The following is a 23,657-nucleotide window of genomic DNA, read 5'->3' on the forward strand; positions in this document are numbered from 1 at the left end:
GAGAACCAGACTAGGAAGTCCAAAGCCCAAATAAGAATTCTAAAAAGCAAGAACAGAGAAATAAAGGAAAAGGAATTATCAATAAAATAATTTAAGGAAATTTCCCAGAACTAAAGGAGGCAAATATTTAGGTAGTAAGAACTCACACTGGACACAAAGGATGAAAATAAACCTAAACCAAGGCAAATCACTGTAACTTTAGAACAATGAAAAACCAAGATGTAAAAGATTCCAAGAGAGGGGGAAAAAAAAAAACAGGTTATCCAAACACAGATCAGCAATTAAAATAGTGTTTTAATCACCAACAACGAAGCTAGAAGAAAATGGAACAATGCCTTCAAAATCCAAAGAAAACATAAATATTCCAGCCTAGAATACTATTCCTAGCACACAACCAACCAATCAAGAACACAGCAGAACGTTCATATACATGAGATCTCAAAATTACCTTCCATGTACCCTTTCTCCAAAAGCTTCTGGGGCCAGGCTCCAGACATGAGTGAGTAGACCAAGATGGTAAAGAAGGATCGCAGGACAGCAACTGAGGCCAGGCAGAGAAAGAAGCAAGCCACCAGCCTCCAGGAGAGAGCGCTACAGGGGGCTGAGGAAAGCTATAAGACAGCTGAGGCTTCGGGACGTCTTCACAGAATATTTAGAACACATTTTTAAATAGGCAATTTATGGAGTAAATTACCACTTCCCTTCCCAACTATCAGAAGTCAGGGGAAAAAAGTTGTTCCTCTGAGAAATTAAGTCAAAGAAACTCAGGATTTGGAATTACCAGGCTAAGAACTACAAAGCTAAGGTCGAGAACAAGAGTTGCATACGAAAAACAAGGGCATCACATTTCGTTGTTGATTAATGATGTTGAGTATCTTTTCCCATATTTGTGAAACATATGACCCCTTTATATAAGTCTTTTTTCATTAAAGGCCGGTGGAAATCTTTTGCGTATTTGCAAACTGATTTGTTAGTTTTATTAGTATTGAGTTGTAATCATTTCTGTACATGTTGGAAACAAGTTTTTTTTTTTTATCAAATACACATTTGTAAATATTTTCTCCCAGTCTATGACCTGCTTTTTCATTTTCTTTTTTAATTTCTATGAGGTGCAATTTGTCATTTATTTTCCTATTCTACTTTGGTATAATATCTAAGAAATACCCACTTTACCCAACATCATAAACATTTTCTCCCTAATTCTCTTCTGAAGTTTTATAATTTTATGCTGTACATTTAGGTCTATATTTCATGTCAAGTTATTTTTCATATGTCTCAGGTTTTTTTCCTGTCTTCATGGATATCTAAATATTCCAGTACCACTTCTTAAAAGGATCATCCTTTCCACATTTAAATGATATTGTTGCATGAAATTAATTGACCATGTATATGTGAGTCTGTTTCTGGATTCCATAGTGTTCTGATAATCACTGGGCTTACCATTACACCAGTGTTATCCTACCTTGACTACTCTAGGTTTATAGTAAGTCTTCATATCATAAGCCCTCCAACTTTGTTACTTTTAAGATTTTCTATGCCATTTACTTTTATTGAGATATATACACTAGTCTGAAAAACACTGAAATTAATTTAAATAAAAGAGGCATTAGACTTGAAGTAAGGTTAACATCACCCACATGGAGATGGTGAAACATATTTAAGACACAATCATGGATGTAAAACTAACAGAATTTAAGGATTCTTTAGATGCATGGATTAAGGGAACAGAAGTCTAACACAGTTTATAAATTCTGTTTTAAACAATTAGCTATATTGTAGTGCCATAACTAAGAAAATGAATATAGGAAAGGAAATAATGAGTTTAGTTTTGAACCTGTTTTGAATTGTAAGGCTTATAGGATTTTCAAGAAGACGTATCTAACAGGTTACTGATTATTTGAGTCTGAAGTTCAGAGGAGGAATAGGGCTAAAGGACAAAAAATTATGGACTTAGTGGTAGTCAGTAAGTAATCAGTACCAAAAAGGAAGGTAATGGGCAAAAGCATACAGAAAAGGTAGGCAAATGTAAACGAGTATCTTGGCAAGGGGGAACAAGATGACGGAGGAGTGGGTGGACATGGAGTACCTCTCTCTCCACGGATACGTCAGGAACACACCTTCAGACACAGAAGTGCATGCAGAACAACAGCTGAGAGCGGACAGGAGTACCTGACCAGCGGAAAAGAACATATAGAACCACGCAAAACTCAAGAGGATGAAGGAACTGGGGGAAAAACAGGAGTGTTAGTAGGACTGGACCTGCCTTCAGCAGGTAGGGGAACTGAAGCAGGGGTCTGATCCCCACACTGGGGCAACTGTCTGAGTCAGAGAAGAAACATTTAAGGTTGAGAGTGAAACAGCTCATCTGTGGCAGCCTAAAAGGAATGAGAATCAGACAGTCCTTGCCACAGTCATACATACCCTGGACAGGAATGCAGGTCCCCAGGAAGGCGCAGCAGCTGGGAGCTGGAGTTTAGGGACTGTGGAGCAATCCCAGGGCGAGGGCTGCTGTTGACTGCAGAGAGACGGACCCAGGGGATGTGAGGGAGCAGACTGTGGAGGAAAGCCAGGCAGCCATGGAAGCAAGGCGATACTGCTGAGTCACACGTAGGGGGTGGAGCCATCACCATAGCCTCTCTCTCGCCACAGGCCAGCAGCCACAGCTGAACAATAGAGAGGCTGGCCCATCAATCGCCTGAGGCACTGAACTACAGAGTAGCACCCCACCCAGGGTGCCCCTTTAAGTGCTTGATGAGCCAAACTACAGCGTAGGACCCTACCCAAGGGGGCCCCTCTCTGTGCCTGACGCCTGGAACAACAGAGGAGGACCCCAGGCAAGGGAGCCCTCTAAGTACCTGAACGGGCAGAGCTACAGAGAAAAACTGGCCAAAGAGGCCTTCTGATCGCCAGCTACAAGAGGCTCGAAAAAAGACTCTTATAGGGCCATAACTCCTGCAGCTGAGGCAGGCCGTGTCCCTGCACACTTGGCACCACCAGGGTCCCCACAAGCCAAGAAGCTGAGCCAACTTCATGTTCAACCCTCACTGGGGCAGAGCAGCCACAGGCAAAAAAAGTCTTGCACCTATGCATGCAGGGTCATTTCGATTATATCCAACTCTGCAATGCTGTAGACTGTAATTGCCAGACTGCTCTGTCGGGGGGTTCTTGAGGCAAGAACACTGGAGCATATTGGCCAACAGTGGTTGCCATACCCGTCTAGAGCGCTCTATTTCCTGCTGCCCTAGCCACCAACTCCCCTGAGTACCTGGTGCTGCCAGAACCACTGTGACCCAAGCAACTGCACCACCTCCACACCTGGCCCTCACTGGGGCAAACCCAAGTCCTTCAGGGCAGCCTCAGGAGCAAACCCCAGTGGACGCCCCACATGCAGAGGTGGACATAAAACCACAACTGAAACCCAGGGGCAGTGTGGCTAAGGAAGAAGACCCCAAAACCTTCCCACCAGCTGTACAAGCTGCAGATTAAATCCACACGATCAACTAGGCAGACTCTGTCTGTGGAATATATAAAAGGTCACTGAGAGCTCCCACGAAAGAAAACACACTAGTTCTGATAGCTGTGGACATGGGAGGCAAGAACACACAGGAGTAGGACCAGATTAGAGTCTGAGCTGCCCCCACAGCAGGTCCAGAGGCCAGCACAGTGATGGAGGGTATCCTAGGGAGGTGACGTGGACTGTGATTCCCGGCTCGGGAAAGATCTCTGACAGCAGTGACTCAAGAAAAACACTTATTACTCTTATTTTTTCACTGTTCTGTAGATGCTTTCGTATATTTTTTTCTTTTTTAATTCCTTGTTTTATGCCCCCCTCTGATGTAGTTCTCAATTTTATTTGCACTAGGAAATCAAATTAAGTTTCTGAGCTTCTTTTTTCTTCTCAGTCACATTTTTTATTGTTTTTATAAAACACTGGCTCTATGATGGTTTGCAGTTCTGTGGATATTTTCTTCTTTTCTTTTTAATTTTCATTTTTAACTTTTTAAATCTATTCTTATTTTTTCTAAGTTTCTTCCTTTGTTTGATTTTCCTACTGTTCTTTTCCCCTTGCAGTTAATCTTTAATGTATATAAACCTCTAGGTACCTCTATTTAACTTTGTATATCTATTGTTTCTTACCTTTCCTCTCAACATATTTTTTAGTTTTATTTTCACTACCAATATCTGAACTGTGAACTTCCAGATGTTCTAGCTGGTTTTAGAAAAGGCAGAGGAACCAGAGATCAAATTGCTAACATCTGCTGGATCACTGAAAAAGCAAGATGGCTCCAGAAAAACATCTATTTCTGCTTTATTGATTATGCCAAAGCCTTTGACTGTGTGGATCACAAGAAACTGTGGAAAATTCTGAAAGAGATGGGAATACCAGACCACCTGACTGCATCATGAGAAACCTGTATGCAGGTCAGGAAGCAACAGTTAGAACTGGACATGGAACAACAGACGGGTTCCAAATAGGAAAAGGAGTACGTCAAGGCTGTATATTGTCACCCTGCTTATTTAACTTCTATGCAGAGTATATCATGAGAAACGCTGGGCTGGAGGGAGCACAAGCTGGAATCAAGATTGCTGGGAGAAATATCAATAACCTCAGATATACAGAGGACACCACCCTTATGGCAGAAAGTGAAAAAGAACTAAAGCAACTCTTGATCAAAGTGAAAGAGGAGAGTGAAAAAGTTGGCTTAAAGCTCAACATTCAGAAAATTAAGATCATGGCATCTGGTCCCATCACTTTATGGATAATAGATGGGGAAACAGTGGAAACAGTGGCAGACTTTATTTTTCTGGGCTCTAAAATCACTGCAGATGGTGACTGCAGCCATGAAATTAAAAGATGCTGACTCTGTAGAAGGAGAGTTATGACCAACCTAGACAGCATGTTAAAAAGCAGAGACATTACTCTGCCAACAAAGGTCCACCTAGTCAAGGCTATGGTTTTTCCAGTGGTCATGTATGGATGTGAGAGTTGGACTATAAAGAAAGCTGAGTGCCAAAGAATTGATGCTTTTGAACTGTGGTGTTGGAGAAGACTCTTGAGAGTCCTTGGACTGCAAGGAGATCCAGCCAGTCCATCGTAAAGGAGATCAGTCCTGGGTGTTCATTGGAAGGACTGATGTTGAAGCTGAAACTCCAATACTTTTGCCACCTGATGACAGGAAAAGACACTGATGCTGAGAAGGATTGGGGGCAGGAGGAGAAGGGGACGACAGAGGATGAGATGGCTGGATGGCATCACTGACTCTATGGACATGGGTTTGGATGGACACCGGGAGTTGGTGATGGACAGACAGGCCTGGCGTGCTGCAGTTCATGGGGTCGCACAGGCTCGGACATGACTGAGCGACTGAACTGAACTGATTCCCCAACTAGCAACTTGCTTTAATTTTGTCTTCCAGTTTGTGCTTTACTTACTTCCGTTACTAACAGGTAGAAATAACTTTTTGTTTCCTTTGTTCGCCAGGTCAATCTATTGTACTTTATTTTTTTGGATTGTTTTGATTTTGCATATGGGTGTATAGGTATATGTGTATATTCAGCCACACTTTTTATTATCATAAACATCTGCCTCTATTTTGGGCTTTTGCGGTTCTATGGGGTTTCCTTTTTTTTTTTTTCTTTCTCCTTTTCTTTTCTCTCTCTTTTTTTTGTTTTGTTTTGTTTTTCTTTTTCTTTTTTTTTTTATTAGTTGGAGGCTAATTACTTCACAACATTTCTCTTTTATATAATTGTAATTTTTTATTTTTAAAACCTACTATATTTTTTCCCCACTTAATCCTTTGTTCGTCTTTCCTACTGATCTTTTCCCCTTGCAGTTAATCTTTAAAGCATATAAATCTTCTTTATCTACCTCTATTTATCTTTGCGTATCAATTCTTTCTTTATTTTCCTCTCAACATACTTGTTAGTTTTGTTTTCATTGCTTTATTCTCTACTTGGTACCTTGCTTTAGTTTTGTTTCCCAGTTTGTGCTGTAGATAGTTTTGTTCTTAATAGAAAATATAATTTTTTATTTCCTCTGTTCACTGGATCAATCTAGTGTACTTTATTTTTGTTGGACTGTTTTGAATTTGCTCATGGGTGTATATGGACATGTGCATATTCCATTATTATAATTATTATTTGCCTGATTTTCTAACTGCCATTTGTCTGGGGTTATTCTTTGGTTTCTTGTTTTGGAGTATTTGTTTTAATCTCACCTAATGCCATAGCAAACCACATGTTCCTGACCAGAGATCAAGCCCTGAGCCTTTGGAGTGGGAGCACTAACTCCAAGACTCTGGACTACCAGAGAACTGACCCTAGGGAGTATCAAATAGTGAGAACTCACACGAAGGAAATGACTTGAATGCAAGACCCGGCATCACCCAACCACCAGTAGCATCCTGTGCAGGAGGCCTCATCTAAACAACAAACAAAACAAAAATACAAACCCAATAATCACCATACAGGATTACCATCTCTCTCAACCTTGCCCATCAGAGGAAAAACAAACAAACAAAAAAATTCAGCACAAATCTCACCCTATACAAAGCTTACACAAATCACTGAACCAACCTTAGGAAGGCTGAAACAAAGAGGAAGAGAGAAATCAAACGTGAAGTTTGGGAAAAGGAGACCTCAAACACAATAATTAAAAAAAAAGAAAATGAAAAGGCAGAAAAATACTACACACACAAATGAAGGAACAAACAGGAAACATAGAAATTCAAACAAATCAAGAGGAAACAGGCAAACTACCTGAAAAAGAATTCAGAATAATGATAGTAAAGATGATCAAAAACCTTGAAAGCAAAATGGAGAAATGCAAGAATCAATTAACAAATACCCAGAAGGATTAAAGAATAAACATACAAACAACACGGTTACTGAAATTAAAAATACTCTAGAAGGAACCAATAGCAGAATATCTGAAGCAGAAGAATGAATCAGTGAGCTGGAAGATAAAATGATGGAAGTAACTTCTGAAGAGCAGAATAAAGTAAAAAGAATGAAAAGAATGGAAGATAGTCTCAGAGACCTCTGGGACAATATCAAACGCACCAACATTCAAATTATAGGGGTCCCAGAAGAAGAAGAGAAAAACAAAGGGTATGAGAAAATTCTTGAAGAGATGATAGTTGAAAATTTCCCCAATATGCAAAAGGAAACAGTCAATCAAGTCCCAGAGGCACAAAGAGTCACACACATGATAAACCCAAGGAGAAACACAACAAGACACATATTAATCAAACTAACAAAGACTAAACACAAAAAAAGAATATTAAAAGCAGCAAGGGAAAAGCAACGAGTAACGTACAAGGGAAACCCCATACGCTTAAAAGCTGAATGTTCAGCAGAAACTCTGCAGGCCAAAAGGAATGGCAGGATATACTTAAAGTACTGAAAGTGAAAAATCTACAACCAAGATCACTGTACCCGGCAAGGATCTCATTCAAAATTGATGGAGAAATAAAAAGCTTTTCAGACAAGCAAAAGTTAAGAGAATTCAGTACCAACAAACCAGCTTTGCAACAAATATTAAAGGGACATATGTAGTCCAGAAATATACAAGAAGAAAAAGATCTACAAAAACAAACTTCAGACAATAAAGAAACTGGCAGCAGGAACATATATATCAGTCGACTTAAATGTAAACTGTTTAAATGCTCCAACCAAAAGACACAGACTGGCTGAAAGGATAAAAAAACAAGACCCATATACACACTGTCTTCAGAAAACCCACTTCAAACTTAAAGATACATATAGACTGAAAGTGAGAGGAGGGGAAAATATATTCCATGCAAATGGGAAGCAAAACAAAGCTGGAGTAGCAATCTTCATATCAGACAAAAGAGACCTTAAAATAAAGAAGATTACAAAATACATAATGATCAAGGGATCAATCCAGGAGGAAGACATAGCAATTGTAAATATCTATGCACCCAACATAGGAGCACCTCAATACATAATACAAACACTAACAGACATAAAAGAAGAAAAACGACAGTAACACAATAATAGTAGGAGACTTTAACACCACTCACATCAATGGACAGACCATCAAAACAGAAAATTAATAAGGAAACACAAGTCTTAAATGTTTCATTAGACAAAATGAATCTCATTGATATCTTCAGGACATTCCATCCAAATGCAGAAGAAAACACCTTCTTCTCAAGTGCACATAGAATATTCTCCAGGATAGACCATATCATGGGTCACAGATCAAACCTCAGTAAATTTAAGAAAACTGAAATCATATCAAGCATATTCTCCTACCACAACACTGTAAGACTAGATATTAATTACAAGAAAAAGAAAAACTGTAAGAAACACAAAGACATGGAGATTAAACAACACATTTATAAATAACCAACAGGTTACTGAAGAAATCAAAAGGAAAATTAAAAAATTTCTAAAACAAATGACAATGAAAACACAACTCAAAACCTATGGGATGCAGCAAAATATTTCTAAGAAGGAAGTTTATAGCAATACAATCCTACTTCAAGAGACAAGAAAAACATTGAATAGACAATCTAACTTTACACCTAAAACAACTGGAAAAACAAGGACCGAAAAAAAAAAAAATGAGTAGGAGTGAAATCATAAAGATCCGAGCAGAAATAAATGAAAAAGAAATGAAAGAAACAATAGTAAAGATTCATAAAACTAAAAGCTGGTTCTTTGAGAAGATAAAATTGACAAACATTTAGACAGACTCATCAAGAAAAAGAGAGAAGAATCAACAAAATTAGAAATGAAAAAGGAGAGGTTACAACAGACAATGCAGAAATACATAGGATTATAAGAGACTATTAAGAACAAATATATGGCAATAAAATGGATAGATTCTTAGAAAATTTTCAATCTTCCCAGACTGAACCAGAAAGAAACAGAAACTATGAACAACCCAATTACAAGCACTGAAATCGAAGCTGTGATCAAATATCTCTCAAAAGACAAAAGCCCAGATAGATGGCTTCACAGGTGAATTCTATCAAACATTTAGAGAAGCGCTAATGCCTATTCTTCTAAAACTCTTTGAAAAAACTGCAGAGGAAGGAACACTTCTGAACTCATTCTATGAGGCCACCATCACCCTGATACCAAAACCAGACAAAGACAACAGAGAAAAAGAAAACTGCAGGCCAATATCACTGGTGAACAGAGATGCAAAAATCCTCAACAAAAGTTTAGCAAACAGAATTCAGCAACACATCAAAAAGCTCATACACCAAGCTGGGTTTATTCCAGGGATGCAAGGACTCCAATATACGCAAATCAATCAGTGTGATACACCATATTAAATTGAATGATAAAAACCATATGATAATCTCAACAGATGCAGAAAAAGCCTTTGACAAAATTCAGCACCCATTCATGATTAAAACTCTTCAAAAAAAAGGGCACAGAAGGAACCTACCTCAACATTGTAAAGGCTATATTTGCTAAGCCTAGAGCAAACATTATTCTCAATGGTGAAAAACTGAAAGCAGTTCCCCTAAGATCAGGAACAAGACAAGGGTGTCCACTTTCACTGCTGTTATTCAACACAGTTCTGGAAGTCCTAGCTACAGCAATAAGAGAAGAAAAAGAAATAAAAGGAAGCCAAATTGGAAAAGAAGTAAAGATCTCACTGTCTGCAGATAACATGATACTGTACAGAGAAAACCCTAAAGATACTATCAGAAAATTACTAGTGCTAATCAGTGAATTTCACAGTGTTTCTGGAAACAAAATCAATACTCAGAAATCACTTGCATTTCTACACACTAACAATGAAAAATCAGAAAAAGAAATTATGGAATCAATCTGATTTACCATTACAACAAAAGACAATATCCAGGAATAAACTTACCTAAAGAGATAAAAGAAATGTACACAGACAATTATAAGACACTAATGAAAGAAATCAAGGATGACAAGAACAGATGGAGAGATATTCCATGTTCCTGGGTAAGAAGAATCAATATTGTGAAAATGATTATGCTACCAAATGCTATCTACAGATTCAGTGCAATACCTATCAAATTACCAATGGGATTTTTCATAGTACTAGAACAAAAAAATTTCACATTTCATATGGAAACACAAAAGATCCTGAATAGCCAAAGAAATCTTGAGAAATAATGGAGCTGGAGAAGTCAACCTTCCTGACTTCAGATTATACTAAAAAGCTACATTCATCAAGACAGTATGGTACTGGCACAAAAACAGAAATATAGATCAATGGAACAAGACAGAAAGCCCAGAAATAAAACCATGCACCTATGGGTACCTTATTTTTGACAAAGGAGGCAAGAATATAAATGGGCAAAGACAGCCTCTTCAGTAAGTGGTGCTGGGAAACCTGGACAGCTACATGCAAAAGAATGAAAACAGAACACTTCCTGACACCATCAGTTCAATTCAGTCACTCAGTCGTGTCCAACTCTTTGTGACCCCATGAAACGCAGCATGCCAGGCCTCCCATTCCATCACCAACTCCCGTAGTCCACCCAAATCCATGTCCATTGAGTCGGTGATGCCATCCAACAATCTCATTCTCTGTCATCCCCTTCTCCTCCTGCCCCCAATCTTTCCCAGCATTAGGGTCTTTTCAGATGAGTCAGCTGTTCACATCAGGTGGCCAAAGTACTGGAGTTTCAGCTTCAGCATCAGTTCTTCCAATGAACACCCAGGACTGATCTCCTTTAGGATGGACTGGTTGGATCTCCTTGCAGTCCAAGGGACTCTCAAGAGTCTTCTCCAACACCACAGTTCAAAAGCATCAATTCTTTGGCACTCAGCTTTCTTTATAGTCCAACTCTCACATCCATACATGACCACTGGAAAAACCAGAGCCTTGACTAGACAGACCTTTATTGATAAAGTAATGTCTCTGCTTTTTAACATGCTATCTAGGTTGGTCATAACTCTCCTTCCAAGGAGTAAGTGTCTTTTAATTTCATGGCTGCAATCACCATCTGCAGTGATTTTGGAGCCCAAAAAAATAAAGTATGCCACTGTTTCCACTGTTTCCACATCTATTTGCCATGAAGTGATGGGACCGGAATGCCATGATTTTAGTTTTCTGAATGTTGAGCTTTAAGCCAACTTTTTCACTCTCCTCTTTCACTTTCATCAAGAGGCTCTTTAGTTCTTCTTCACCTTCTGCCATAAGGGTGGTGTCATCTGCATATCTGAGGTTATTGATATTTCTCCCAGCAATCTTGATTCCAGCTTGTGCTTTCTCCAGCCCAGCGTTTCTCATGATGTACTCTGCATATAAGTTAAACAAGCAGGGTGACAATATACAGCCTTGACGTACCCCTTTTCCTATTTGGAACCAGTCTGTTTTTCCATGTCCAGTTCTAACTGTCGCTTCCTGACCTGCATACACGTTTCTCAAGACCATACACAAAGATAAACTCAAAATGGATTAAAGACCTAAATGTAAGACCAGAAACTGTAAAACTCTTAGAGGAAAACATAGGCAGAACACTCGATGACAGAAATCAAAGCAAGATCCTCCATGACCCACCTCCTAGATAATGGAAATAAAAACAAAAGTAAACAAGTGGGACATTGTCAGGAATCCTCTGGCCCTTATTAATTCCTGAATATTCAGGAATTAAGAGGAGAGCCATGCCTTTCGGGGGCTGAGGAATCCAGGCATTACCCTTGTTAGTTTCTCAATATGGTGATAAGTACCCTCTTCTCTAATAGGGATCACCTCGTGTTTTTTAAGTCTGGAATTTTAATCTTTATCTTTGCTGAGAATAACTACCTTATAAGACAGTATATGTGCACGCCATGTTGATTAAAACACCTTTGCTCCATCAGAGCTTTGGTCCCCGTGTCTGTCTGTCTTTCTTTCTTTCTCTCTCTCTATCTCTCTATTTCTGGCTGATTCCCTGGAGCACGGAAGCCAGCTGTGTAACCCAGGGAGTATTAGCCTCTTTCCTTCTTTCACTCTCTCATCGGACCACCAGGTTCTGGTCCATCAAAGGACCAACAGGACCTGATTAAATTTAAAAGCTTTTGCACAGCAAAGGAAACCATAAGCAAGGTGAAAAGACAACCCTCAGGCTGAGAGAAAATAATAGCAAATGAAACAACTGACAAAAGATTAATTTCCAAAATATATAAGCAGCTCATACAACTGAATACCAGAAAAACAAACAACCCAATCAAAAAGTGGGAAAAAGACCTAAACATATTTCTCCAAAGAAGACATACAGATGGCTAACAAACAAATGGAAAGACGTTCAACATGGCTTATTATTAGAGAAATACAAATCAAAGTTACAATGAGATATCACCTCACACCAGTCAGAATGGCCATCATCAACAAGTCTACAAACAATAAATGCTGGAGGGGGTGTGGAGAAAAGGGAACTCTCCTGCATTGTTGGTGGGAATGCAAATTGATACAGCCACTATGGAAGATGGTATGGAGATTTCTTAAAAAATCAGGAATAAAACCACCATGACCCAGCAATCCTACTCTGAGGCATACACCCTGAGGAAACCAAATTGAAAAAGACATATGTATCCCACTGTTCACTGCAGCACTATTTACAATAGCTAGAACATGGAAGCAACCTAGATCCCCTTCGAAAGATAATGCATAAAGAAGTTTTGGTACATACACACAGTGGAATATTCAGCCATAAAAAGGAATGAGTTTTAGTCAGTTCTAACGAGGTGAATGAACCTAGAACCTATTATACAGAGTGAAGTGGGTCAGAAAAAGAAAGATGAATATCATATTCTAACACACATATACAAAATCTAGAGAAATGGTACTGCAGAATTTACTTACAGGGCAGCAATGGAGAAGCAGACATAAAGAATAGACTTGTGGGCATGGGGAGAGGGGAGGAGAGGGTGAGATGTATGGAGAGTAACATGGAAACGTACATTATCATATGTAAAATATATAGCCCACGGGAATTTGCTGTCTGGCTCAGAAAACTCAAACAGGGGCTGTGTATCAACCGGGAGGGAGTTGGGAGGGAGACGGGAGGGAGGTTCAAAAGGGGGAGGATATATGTATACCTATGGTTGATTCATGTTGAGGTTTGACAGAAAATAGCAGAATTCTGTAAAGTAATTATCATTCAATAAAAAAATTAATTAATTAAAAAAAAAGAATATCCTGGCAATAAAGAATGCAGAGAAATCTCCCTTGAGACGGTTCAACCAAAATAAAGGCAATGTAAAAAGAAGATACAATCAAAATATTAAAAATATCATGCAAGTACAAATAGAATGAATAAAGACATTTTATAAATCGTAAGAATATCAAAAACAGGCTTAAAGCCTGAAGGAAATAATATAAATAAAAATAAAAGAAAATATTAACTAACAGAGGGTAAACAAAAGCAGTTACAGACAAATCTATACCAATCAAAATGTTTATACTTTTGTATTTATAGGATTTAGCTAAATTAGTGCATGAACAACTGAGGAGAATATAGTTGTAATTTAAAACAATATGGGAAAAGAACACACTCTCTCCAAAAGTTCAAGTACACTACACCATCAGTCTACTCAATATAGACAAGCAATATTTTTTAAAATGCACTTAAGTAAAAAAGTTATTTTTCACACTGAACGATAATCAGGTATAAATGACCTTCCTATTGTTTGCATCTCTGTGCTTCCTCTAAATATTACCTGCATTGATACTGTGATCTCCTGAAGAGCAGCATCTGCTTCATCTTGCTTAGTTTTAAGTAATACACTTTGTTCTCCAGCTGTTCTGTTCAATTCAGCCACAAGTGCTTTAGCTTCATTTAGTTTAGAGACACCAGCCTACATTAATAGAAGAGACTTACAAAATTAAAAGAAAAGGAATTTTATATACATAGGATAAACAAAATCTATAATAATGAATCAAAAAAATATAAATGTGTACAAATACCACATCTGTAATTGAACTTGGGTTTTTTCTTATTGCTAATTATAACGATTTAGTCAACTGTTTACCCATTAAGATGTAGAAAAAGACTCCACAAAGGTTTTACAGAAAAACAGATCTTAAAGCATCACAGTAAAGCTGAATACATTAACATATATTAGATAGCTTAACCAGTAGGATTTTACTCAACTGCATTAGACAGGAAAGAAAACAGAAAAAAAAATCCTCAGTAAACCTTTCTAATTTTTCAGTCTCATTAATTGAACAAAAGGACCTCAGGGACCACTCTTTTTATACTGGACATGTCTTGGTTTTGTTTCTCCATTATCCAACTATTTTATAAGAGACTGCCTTACATAGGGTGCTGGTTAGCAATCACTCCGAATGCTTCGGCTATTCTTTGGGGGGCGGGGGGGGGGGGGGTGACCCTGGTCTGGCCATTATAACATTCCATTCCACTGTCCATCAATAATCCAAGGAATGAACATGAAAAATATTCTCTCTGTTCTTCAATACAATTGCATTTTTGTCACAAAATGAATCAGAAGATTTAGAAAGATAGCAATGGCAAAAAAAAGGGAATGTAAACAGTATTTATTGTACTTATTGAGCACCCAGTATAGAGAACAAGCATCATGCTGGTTCTTTACATTTGCATTTTATCTAATGTACACAACACATTGACCCAATAAAGCTATAACTCAGTAAATTTATTTACCTCAAATACAATAGAGAGCTAAATCAGGAAATTATCCCTTCAAAACATGTGCAGTTAGTGGCTTAATATAAATGAAAGTAAATCAGTAGAAAGAAGGATAAAGATGACTCTGTCAATTAATGTTCCTGGTTTCCTACCCTTACAAAGAGAAGCAAGAACTCTGGAGAGGGAATGCTCTCTCTGACAGAATCTGAGGCTAGCATTCTAATAGCACACTTGAGTTTAAACTCTACAATTACAGAAATACAAAAAAGAGTTCAAAATGTACAAAGTCAAGTGACATAAACAGTACAATAAAATATGCATAATAATGAAATTATATAATAAAATATAATTTTAAGAATATGCTTATAAAATATAATTATAAATATAAAGTTTATTATAAAATATAATATTACATATTATGTTTTAATTAATAATAGGCATTTCTGATTTCTAAAATAAGTTCATGTGAAAAAGACATTTAAAACCAGTACCATAAGCTATCCAAAGCACACAATAACATATGCAGCGAAGAAAACAAATAATTATTCAACCAAAAAAATACAAAACCATTACTATAATCTAGTGGGCAATATAGATAGGTGAGACAGCTTTCCAGGACATTTAATACAGTACAATATTTATTTACAGCATTGTGATTTACATAATCCTTGTCCCCTACATATAGATAAAATAATTTTAGATCACCAATAAGGTACCTGCAAATGACTTTGTCTTTTTAATAATTCTTCTTTCTTGCTGCTACTAATGGCAGAATACACACGTAAAAAGGTCATATATCGGCTTGGTGTAGCACCATATGCTTTACAAGACTCATGGATTAATAAAAATGATTTTAGAAAATCAGGATCAACTAGAAAGAGAAAAAAATGACAATGTAAGTATGGTCCATTAAGAATTAGAGAAAATAAGCTTAACTATATCTTTTTCTACTCAATGAAATTATGAGATAATATATTTGCTTAAAGGTGAACAGGTATTCCTATGTATCCATTCATAGCTTCCATTTTTCTTATTAATTTGCATTATTTAATTTCAGTGGTCTCTATACTTCAACTGTATTTATCTCTCTTTCCCTGTATGCCTCCTGACAAGTTTTATTGCTGCAAGAAAGATAAATCTACAGTTTCTCATATCAATTAATTGGGACTAGGTAACATGTAGTCTAAAAGTAAGCTTACTCAAAGCTATACGACTGGAAAAGAGATACCAAACCAAATAACACCTATCCACTCGTATTTACATGGGAACAAACAGGGCTTCAAAAGCCAGAAAATTAAGAATAAGCTCTCGTTAGATTCAATATACACTCCCGTGCTCAGTCACTCAGACATGTCTAACTCTACAAACCCATGGACAGAGGAGCCTGGTGGGTTCCTGTCCATGGAATTTTCCAGGTAAGAATACTGGAGTGGGTTGCCATTTTCTCTCCAGGGAATCTTCCTGACCCAGGGATCAAACCCACATCACCTGCACTGGCAGGCGGATTCTTTATTACTTGAGCCACCTGGGAAGCTGATACATACGTGACCAAACACATTCTCTCTCTCTCATTGTCTCAACCGATTCCGCTCTGTATTCTCTACCCCAGTGAACAAAATCAACTTCCAGTAATTTTTTCCAAGCAGAATGTGAGAAATATTCTTGCATCCTTCTTCTTCCTCACATACAACAGCCACTAGATACCAAATCCTCTTTAGGTTACCTCCTCATACCGCCCAAGTCCATTCCTTCCTCTTAGATTAGGAGGCAACAGCCTTCTATACTGGTCTATAGTAACCCTGTTTCTCTGAATACCAATCTGTTCCTGATACCTGAAAAAAAAACAGGTGGATGCAGAGACTTCTCTTTCTAAAACAAGACTCTGACTGCATCTCTAACAAAAACCTGTCAATTATCCCAGATCACTAACAAGTCAGAATCCAAATTCCTTCTGTAGCATGATATGGAAGGTTCTTCATTACCAACCCTGATTACCTTACGGCATTACAAAATGGCAATTATTTCATCAATAAAAGCCAGGTAAAATCAGTTTCATCAAAATACTACCTGATTTCTTTTTCTTTTCTTCTTTTCTTTTTTTGTCACTATAATTTTCTTCACCACCCATTTCACTGAGTAGCATTTCAGGTATCTAAAACAGGAAGAGTATCTCTTTAAACCTCAATTCAGTATGAAAAAAGTTTAGGTAAATCCAATATCAGAGGTAAAAAAAAAAATTAACACAACACATAAAAAGTATCAATTGGACTTTTCTTCTAGGATTCCTTCCAGAATAAGAAAAAAACAGTACATCAGTATTTAGAAAACATTTCCTAGTTGATACTTTGACACATATCAACCATTAATTGATTGGAAATTAACAGCACACAGGAAAAGCTTCAACATCTCACTTGAAAAATGATTAGACTTCATGAAATGAATAAAATCACTATGTTGATTGAAATAGAAAATAATCATTTAGAAATCACAAAGTAATAAAATCAAATGTTTTATTTGGTATCAAACTAATAAAATGCCTTCATGACATAAAGGAACAGGAAGGATTCTTAGCCTTCTTAAATAAGAAATAACTAAAAATAAATGAAAATAAGTTCATAATTGATAATTCTAAAAACTATCTATTAGCTAGTCATAGCAAGGTTTTTGCCACTATCACAAATAAGAAAATTAAGTCATGAACAGATATTAAACTATACAAAAAAAATTTTGTAAACCCTATTTCTGGGGGGAAAAAAATAAGTAGACCTCTAAAATTTTAAAATTAAGCCAAAACCTCCAACTTATTTCACCTTATACAGTTCACATTCCAAACAAGTACAAGTAATCCAGGTAATTAGGTCAAAAAATCATCTTTTTCTTCTCAGACTGAATAAAACGTTAAGACAGAAAATCTCTTAACTAGTAGAGAGTTTAAAAGTGCCATGATTCTTGAGCTAAAGAATTATTTTTTTTTCTCAAATACTTTCACTGATTTCTGAAAAAATACTGAAGCAACTGAGAGAAAGTTTTAAATATACACTTTTAAATCAATGGACATTTCTTTGAAAATCACTTTCTTTTTTTTCTTTTTTTTTTTTTTGCTTTATATCTTATTTTTTTTACTTTTTATTAGTTGGAGGCTAATTACTTCACAACATTTCAGTGGGTTTTGTCATACATTGATATGAATCAGCCATAGAGTTACACGCATTCCCCATCCCGATCCCCTCTCCCACCTCCCTCTCCACCCGATTCCTCTGGGTCTTCCCAGTGCACCAGGCCCGAGCACTTGTCTCATGCATCCCACCTGGGCTGGTGATCTGTTTCACCATAGATAATATACATGCTGTTCTTTCGAAACGAAGAATGGAACTGGAGGAATCAACCTGCCTGACTTCAGGCTCTACTACAAAACCACAGTCATCAAGACAGAATGGTACTGGCACAAAGACAGAAATATAGATCAATGGAACAAAATAGAAAGCCCAGAGATAAATCCACGAACCTATGGACAGCTCATCTTTGACAAAGGAGGCAAGGATATTCAAACCTCTTTAACAAGTGGTGCTGGGAAAACTGGTCAACCACTTGTAAAAGAATGAAACTAGAACACTTTCTAACACCATACACAAAATAGACTCAAAATGGATTAAAGATCTAAATGTAAGACCAGAAACTATAAAACTCCTAGAGGAGAACATAGGCAAAACACCTCCGACATAAAATCACAGCAAGGATCCTCTATGACCCACCTCCCAGAATATTGGAAATAAAAGCAAAACTAAACAAATGGGACCTAATGAAACTTAAAAGCTTTTGCACTACAAAGGAAACTATAAGTAAGGTGAAAAGACAGCCCTCAGATTGGGAGAAAATAATAGCAAATGAAGAAACAGACAAAGGATTAATCTCAAAAATATACAAGCAACTCCTGAAGCTCAATTCCAGAAAAATAAATGACCCAATCAAAAAATGGGTCAAAGAACTAAACAGACATTTCTCCAAAGAAAATCACTTTCTTTAAAATCCTCTATCCCTTACATTAGTTAGCTTGATTGTGGTAATCATTTCATAACGTAAAATATAAGAAAACAACACAAGGTACACCTTAGATACATTCAATTTTTATGTGTCAATTATACCTCAATAAAGCTGGAAGGGGTGGGAAAGAATCTATCCCTAAATAATATCCCACAGTAGGAAAGTTTTCCTGCCTGGTTTCAACCACATTCCACTTCACTTTTACTCTACCTCCCAGGAGATAAAAACAGCACTTTCTAAAGCGAGTTGAATGAGTATATTAACACTATTCATTCCTGCTAATACTGTGACCTCTCAATTCCTTGCATTCTTCTCTTTCTGTTATCTACCACCTTTTCCCAAGCCACTCTCCCCTACCACGTCAAATGCTCACATCCTAATACCTTGTCATTAACAATAACTGCAATCATTTCACGATCTCACTTGCAAACACCCCCCTCTTCTATCACTACACTCTTGTCTTACCAGCTCATTCCTTTTGCAATGAAAATAATCCTCAGATTTCACCAAGACCTACAGTCTATTCAATCAATAATCTTTATACTGTCATTCACCATTTTCCTACCATAATTCCTCAGCTTCCTTGGCCTTCCCGTCAGTTCAGTTGCTCAGTTGTGTCTGACTCTTTGCGACCCCATGAATCGCAGCACGCCAGGCTTCCCTGTCCATCACCAACTTCCAGAGTTTACTCAAACTCATGTCCATTGAGTCGGTGATGCCATCCAACCATCTCATCCTCTGTCGTCCCCTTCTCCTCCCACCTTCAATCTTTCCCAGAATCAGGGTCCTTTCAAATGAGTCAGTTCTTTGCATCAGGTGGCCAAAGTATTGGAACTTCAGCTTTACCATCAGTCTTTCCAGTGAACATTCACGACTGATTTCCTTAAGGATGGACTGGTTGGATTTCCTTGCAGTCCAAGGGACTCTCAAGAGTCTTCTCCAACACCACAGTTCAAACACATCAATTTATCAGCACTCAGCTTTCTTTATACTCCAACTCTCACATCCCTACATGACCAGTGGAAAAACCACAGCTTTGACTAGACGGAACTTTGTTGGCAAAGTAATGTCTCTGCTTTTTAATATGCTGTCTAGGTTGGTCACAGCTTTTCTTCCAAGGAGCAAGTGTTTTTTAATTTCATGCCTACAGTCACTACCTGCAGTGATTTTGGAGCTCAAGAAAATTAAGTCTTTTACTGTTTCCACTGTTTCCCTAAGTATTTGCCATGAAGTGATGAGACTGGAAGCCATGATCTTAGTTTTCTGAATATTGAGCTTTAAGTCAACTTTTTCACTCTCCTTTCACTTTCATTAAGAGGCTCTTTAGTTCTTCTTCAGTTTTTGCCATAAGGGGGGTGTCATCTGCATATCTGAGGTTATTGATATTTTCCTGGCAATCTTGATTCTAGCTTGTGCTTCATCCAGCGACATTTTGCATGATGTACTCTGCATATAAGTTAAATAAGCAGGGTGACAATATACAGCCTTGATGTACTCCTTTCCCATTTGGAACCAGTCTGCTGCTCAATGTCCGCTTCTACCTGTTGCTTTTTGACCTACATACAGATTTCTCAGGAGGCAGGTAAGGTGGTCTGGTATTCCCATCTCTTGAAGAATTTTCTACAGTTTGTTGTGGTCTACACAGTCAAAGGCTTTGGCATAATCAATAAAAAAGAAGTAGATGCTTTTTCTAGAATTCTGCTTTTTCTATAATCCAACAGATGTTGGCAATTTCATCTCTGGTCCTCTGCCTTTTGTAAATCCAGCTTGAACATCTGGAAGTTCTCAGTTCATGTACTGTTGAAGCCTCACTTGGAGAATTTTGAGCATTACTTTGCTAGCATGTGAGAGGAGTACAATTGTGCAGTAGTTTGAGCATTTTTTGGCACATACTCAACTAGCAAAGCCCCAAGCCTGCTTAAATGCAAGTCACCACTACTTCAGGTCTGTAACGCTGAGTGCACATGTGACTGGAGAAGAAGCACACAGCTACACTGACAGGCCTCAACGGAACTTTACAATCACTAGCCTCCTGTGAACCCGTAATGCTATCCAGCTGTTGCTATCATACTCCATTCTCCTAAGCCTTTCACTCCTTCCCTCTTCCAAAACACTATTCTGCACATCCTCTTACATCTCTTCAAGATTCCAAAATCTCTTCCCTCAACTTTTCTCTCAAGTGATTAATCTTAGTTCTGATTTCACTCAGAAAAAGAAACAACCAGAAGTGTCTAAAACTTCCCAATGCGACTCCTGCCCACCCGCTTGGACCCAGAGCCCTGTACTTGGCTTCCTTTCCTGTTGCTACAGATGACGCTTTCGTTCTCCAAGCAAAGTGAAGTGAGAGTCGCTCCACTGTGTCTGACTCTTGGCGACCCCATGGACTATACAGTCCGTGGAATTCTCCAGGCCAGAATACCGGAGTGGGTAGCCTCCTTTCTTCAGGGGATCTTCCCAATCCAGGGATTGATCCCAGGTCTCCTGCATTGCAGGCAGATTCTTTACCAGCTGAGCCACAGGGAAGCCCAAGCAAAGGCCTGTCCGTAATCCTTTCATCTGTGTAACAGACCTATATGCTGTCTAGACCCATGGACACTGCTCCAGCAATCCCCCCCCATTTCATATATAACGTATGTTTTTTTTTTCCTCTCTTGCATTCCCAATGGCATATGAGCATGCTCCAGTTTGTCCCATCTTAAAATTTTTTTTTAATTATTTTATTCCCACTTCCTGCAGTTACTGATCCATTTTTATCTTCCACTTTATAACAAAAGTCTTCAAAAGAGGTGACCCTATTCACTCTCCACTCTTCTCATTCTTTCTGAAATACATTTCAATACAGTATTTTTTTCCACTACTAACTGAAACTGCTTCATTAAAGTCACTAATGGACACAAGTTGCTAAACCCAATGATCAGTTTCCAGGCCTCATGGACTCAGTTCATCCTTCCTTGCTCCTTCGAATTGCTGTTTTCATTTAGCTCCTAAGCTTCACTTGTATTCACAACTCCTGTTTTCCTATTTTCGTAGCAGTTACTTCTCAGTATCCTTTGCTGGTTCCAGTTCATCTCAGCCTCTTAATGCTGAAAGTGCCCCAGGGGTCAGCCTTTGGATCTCTTCCCTTTCTGCTAATATTCACTCCTTTAGAAGTATTTGTTCTCAAAGCTTTAAAAGCCACTTAAACTCTGATAATTTCCACAATTTGCCTGTATGCCTGACCTTTTCCCCTGAACTTCTCAATCTTCCAACTCGGATGTCCAACACACCTCATATTTAATATATCTAAAAGTGAAGGCTTCATCTTCTCTTCTCAAAATGTTCCTCTCATAGTCTCCCCTCAACTGACAGGTATTCCAGTCTTTCCACGAGCTCAAGCCAACAGACTTTCCGGTATCCTCAACTCCTCACTTCCCCTAATAACTTACTACAATCTGTCAGCAAACCCCACATTTGTACTGCAAAACAGACCAGCATCTACCGGTTCTCACCCCCTCTACCACTATATCCTGAGAGCAAGTCATCCTTGTCCCTCACCAAGGTTACCGCAACAGCTTTATTGCTGCTTCCTCCTGATCTTCTACAGTCTACTTTCAAACAGAAGCCAGTGTAATCCCATAAAACACCAGAACAGTTCTGCTCACAAGCCTCCAAGGAGTCCCTTGATAGTGAAAGTGAAGTCGCTCAGTCGTGACCAACTCTTTGCGACCCATGGACTGCAGCTTACCAGGGTCCTCCGTCCATGGGATTTTCCAGGCAAGAGTACTGGAGTGGGTTGCCAAGTCCTTCTCCAAGGAAGAAAAGCTGAAATCCTTATAAGAGCATCCAAAGCCCCACCCTAACTGTTCTCTTAATCCCCCGACCTCATCTGCAACTACTCTCCGCCTTGATTACTGTAACAAATGAACGGGCCCGCAAGTCACCAGGCGTACTCTCATCTCAGATTCTTCCTGTAGAAAGCTTTCCCTCCAAATATCCCCCAAAAGAATGTAAACTCCATGAGGGCAGGGACTTGTGTCTCTCTTTTCTCTGCTACATCCCCAGTATATAGAAGGGTGACACATATGAAGCATCCAATAATTACTGCTTCTTAATGAATACCTCTTGTTCATGTAGCCTCTTCAGACTGGAATAACTTTCCTCTATCTACTCACTGAAACCTACCAAAAGGGTCATCTCAACTGTAAAATGTTGTCTATTATCTCAAACTATGCTCCTTTCTCTGAATCATGACAGGCAATAGTTTGCACTTCCACTATGCAGCAGCAGCAGCTACTATACAAAAATAAATCAATGATTGGAAATATGAGCATCATTCAGAGATAATATTGAAAATTATTATTTATTCAAATGAAGCAATGTAAAAGGCTTCCAGTTGAGATGGTTTTTAAGTTCACACTTTAAACTCATACCCCTTCAAACACATAACAATGACAGATTTTTTTAAAAGGCACCTAAATTTTAATTGAAACAACTGCTAAAATTATTGCTGTGATATTTTAATCATAAGCTAGTCTATAACAGACTAAGTAATGAAATGCATAAAATTTTTAAAATATAATAAACATCTCTGTGGTCCTTAATTAAGAACATAATCTTACACCTAAAATTTTGTAGTCAACTAAACTGTCAAGTTCAAGAGTATGAAGAAAAGAAAGTTATTTTCAAATATATGAGAGATGCTCAGTGCCACAATTAAGGTAGTATTATAATAAACACCAAAGGGAAGTTGTGACAATTAGTAACTTTAAAAAGAATATGTGCTTATTTTTTATTTCCATATTTAAACATTAAACTTACTTTCTTCATACTGCTATCTGACCAAGCCTCCATCCACAACACCTGGCACTTCTTATGCAAAGCAGGATTGCTCTCACAGTTTATTATGAAGTTTAAATTTGTGGAATCCATTATCAAAACAATATGCAAGTTTTGTTGCACTCCTACAAAAATAAAATAAATATAGTCATGGAATATTACAATAACAATATTTGAAGAAATCCA

At 38.0% G+C, this 23,657-nt stretch overlaps 1 protein-coding gene across 3 annotated transcripts in view; it reads right to left on the reverse strand.

Annotated features, from left to right (window-relative positions):
- The window catches only part of DYNC2H1 (dynein cytoplasmic 2 heavy chain 1), a 388,761-nt gene that overhangs the window by 239,529 nt on the left and 125,575 nt on the right, over positions 1–23,657 (reverse strand). For all 3 annotated transcript variants that reach the window (XM_043481063.1, XM_043481062.1, XM_043481064.1), the window contains 4 exons: positions 23,454–23,596; positions 16,683–16,767; positions 15,332–15,486; positions 13,669–13,806 (listed from right to left, as the gene is read on the reverse strand). In XM_043481063.1, the coding sequence (XP_043336998.1) occupies positions 13,669–13,806; positions 15,332–15,486; positions 16,683–16,767; positions 23,454–23,596 (521 nt within the window). The remainder of the gene's footprint in view (positions 1–13,668; positions 13,807–15,331; positions 15,487–16,682; positions 16,768–23,453; positions 23,597–23,657) is intronic.

Source organism: Cervus canadensis, chromosome 11, assembly GCF_019320065.1.
Source record: "Cervus canadensis isolate Bull #8, Minnesota chromosome 11, ASM1932006v1, whole genome shotgun sequence".
NCBI lineage: Eukaryota > Metazoa > Chordata > Mammalia > Artiodactyla > Cervidae > Cervus > Cervus canadensis.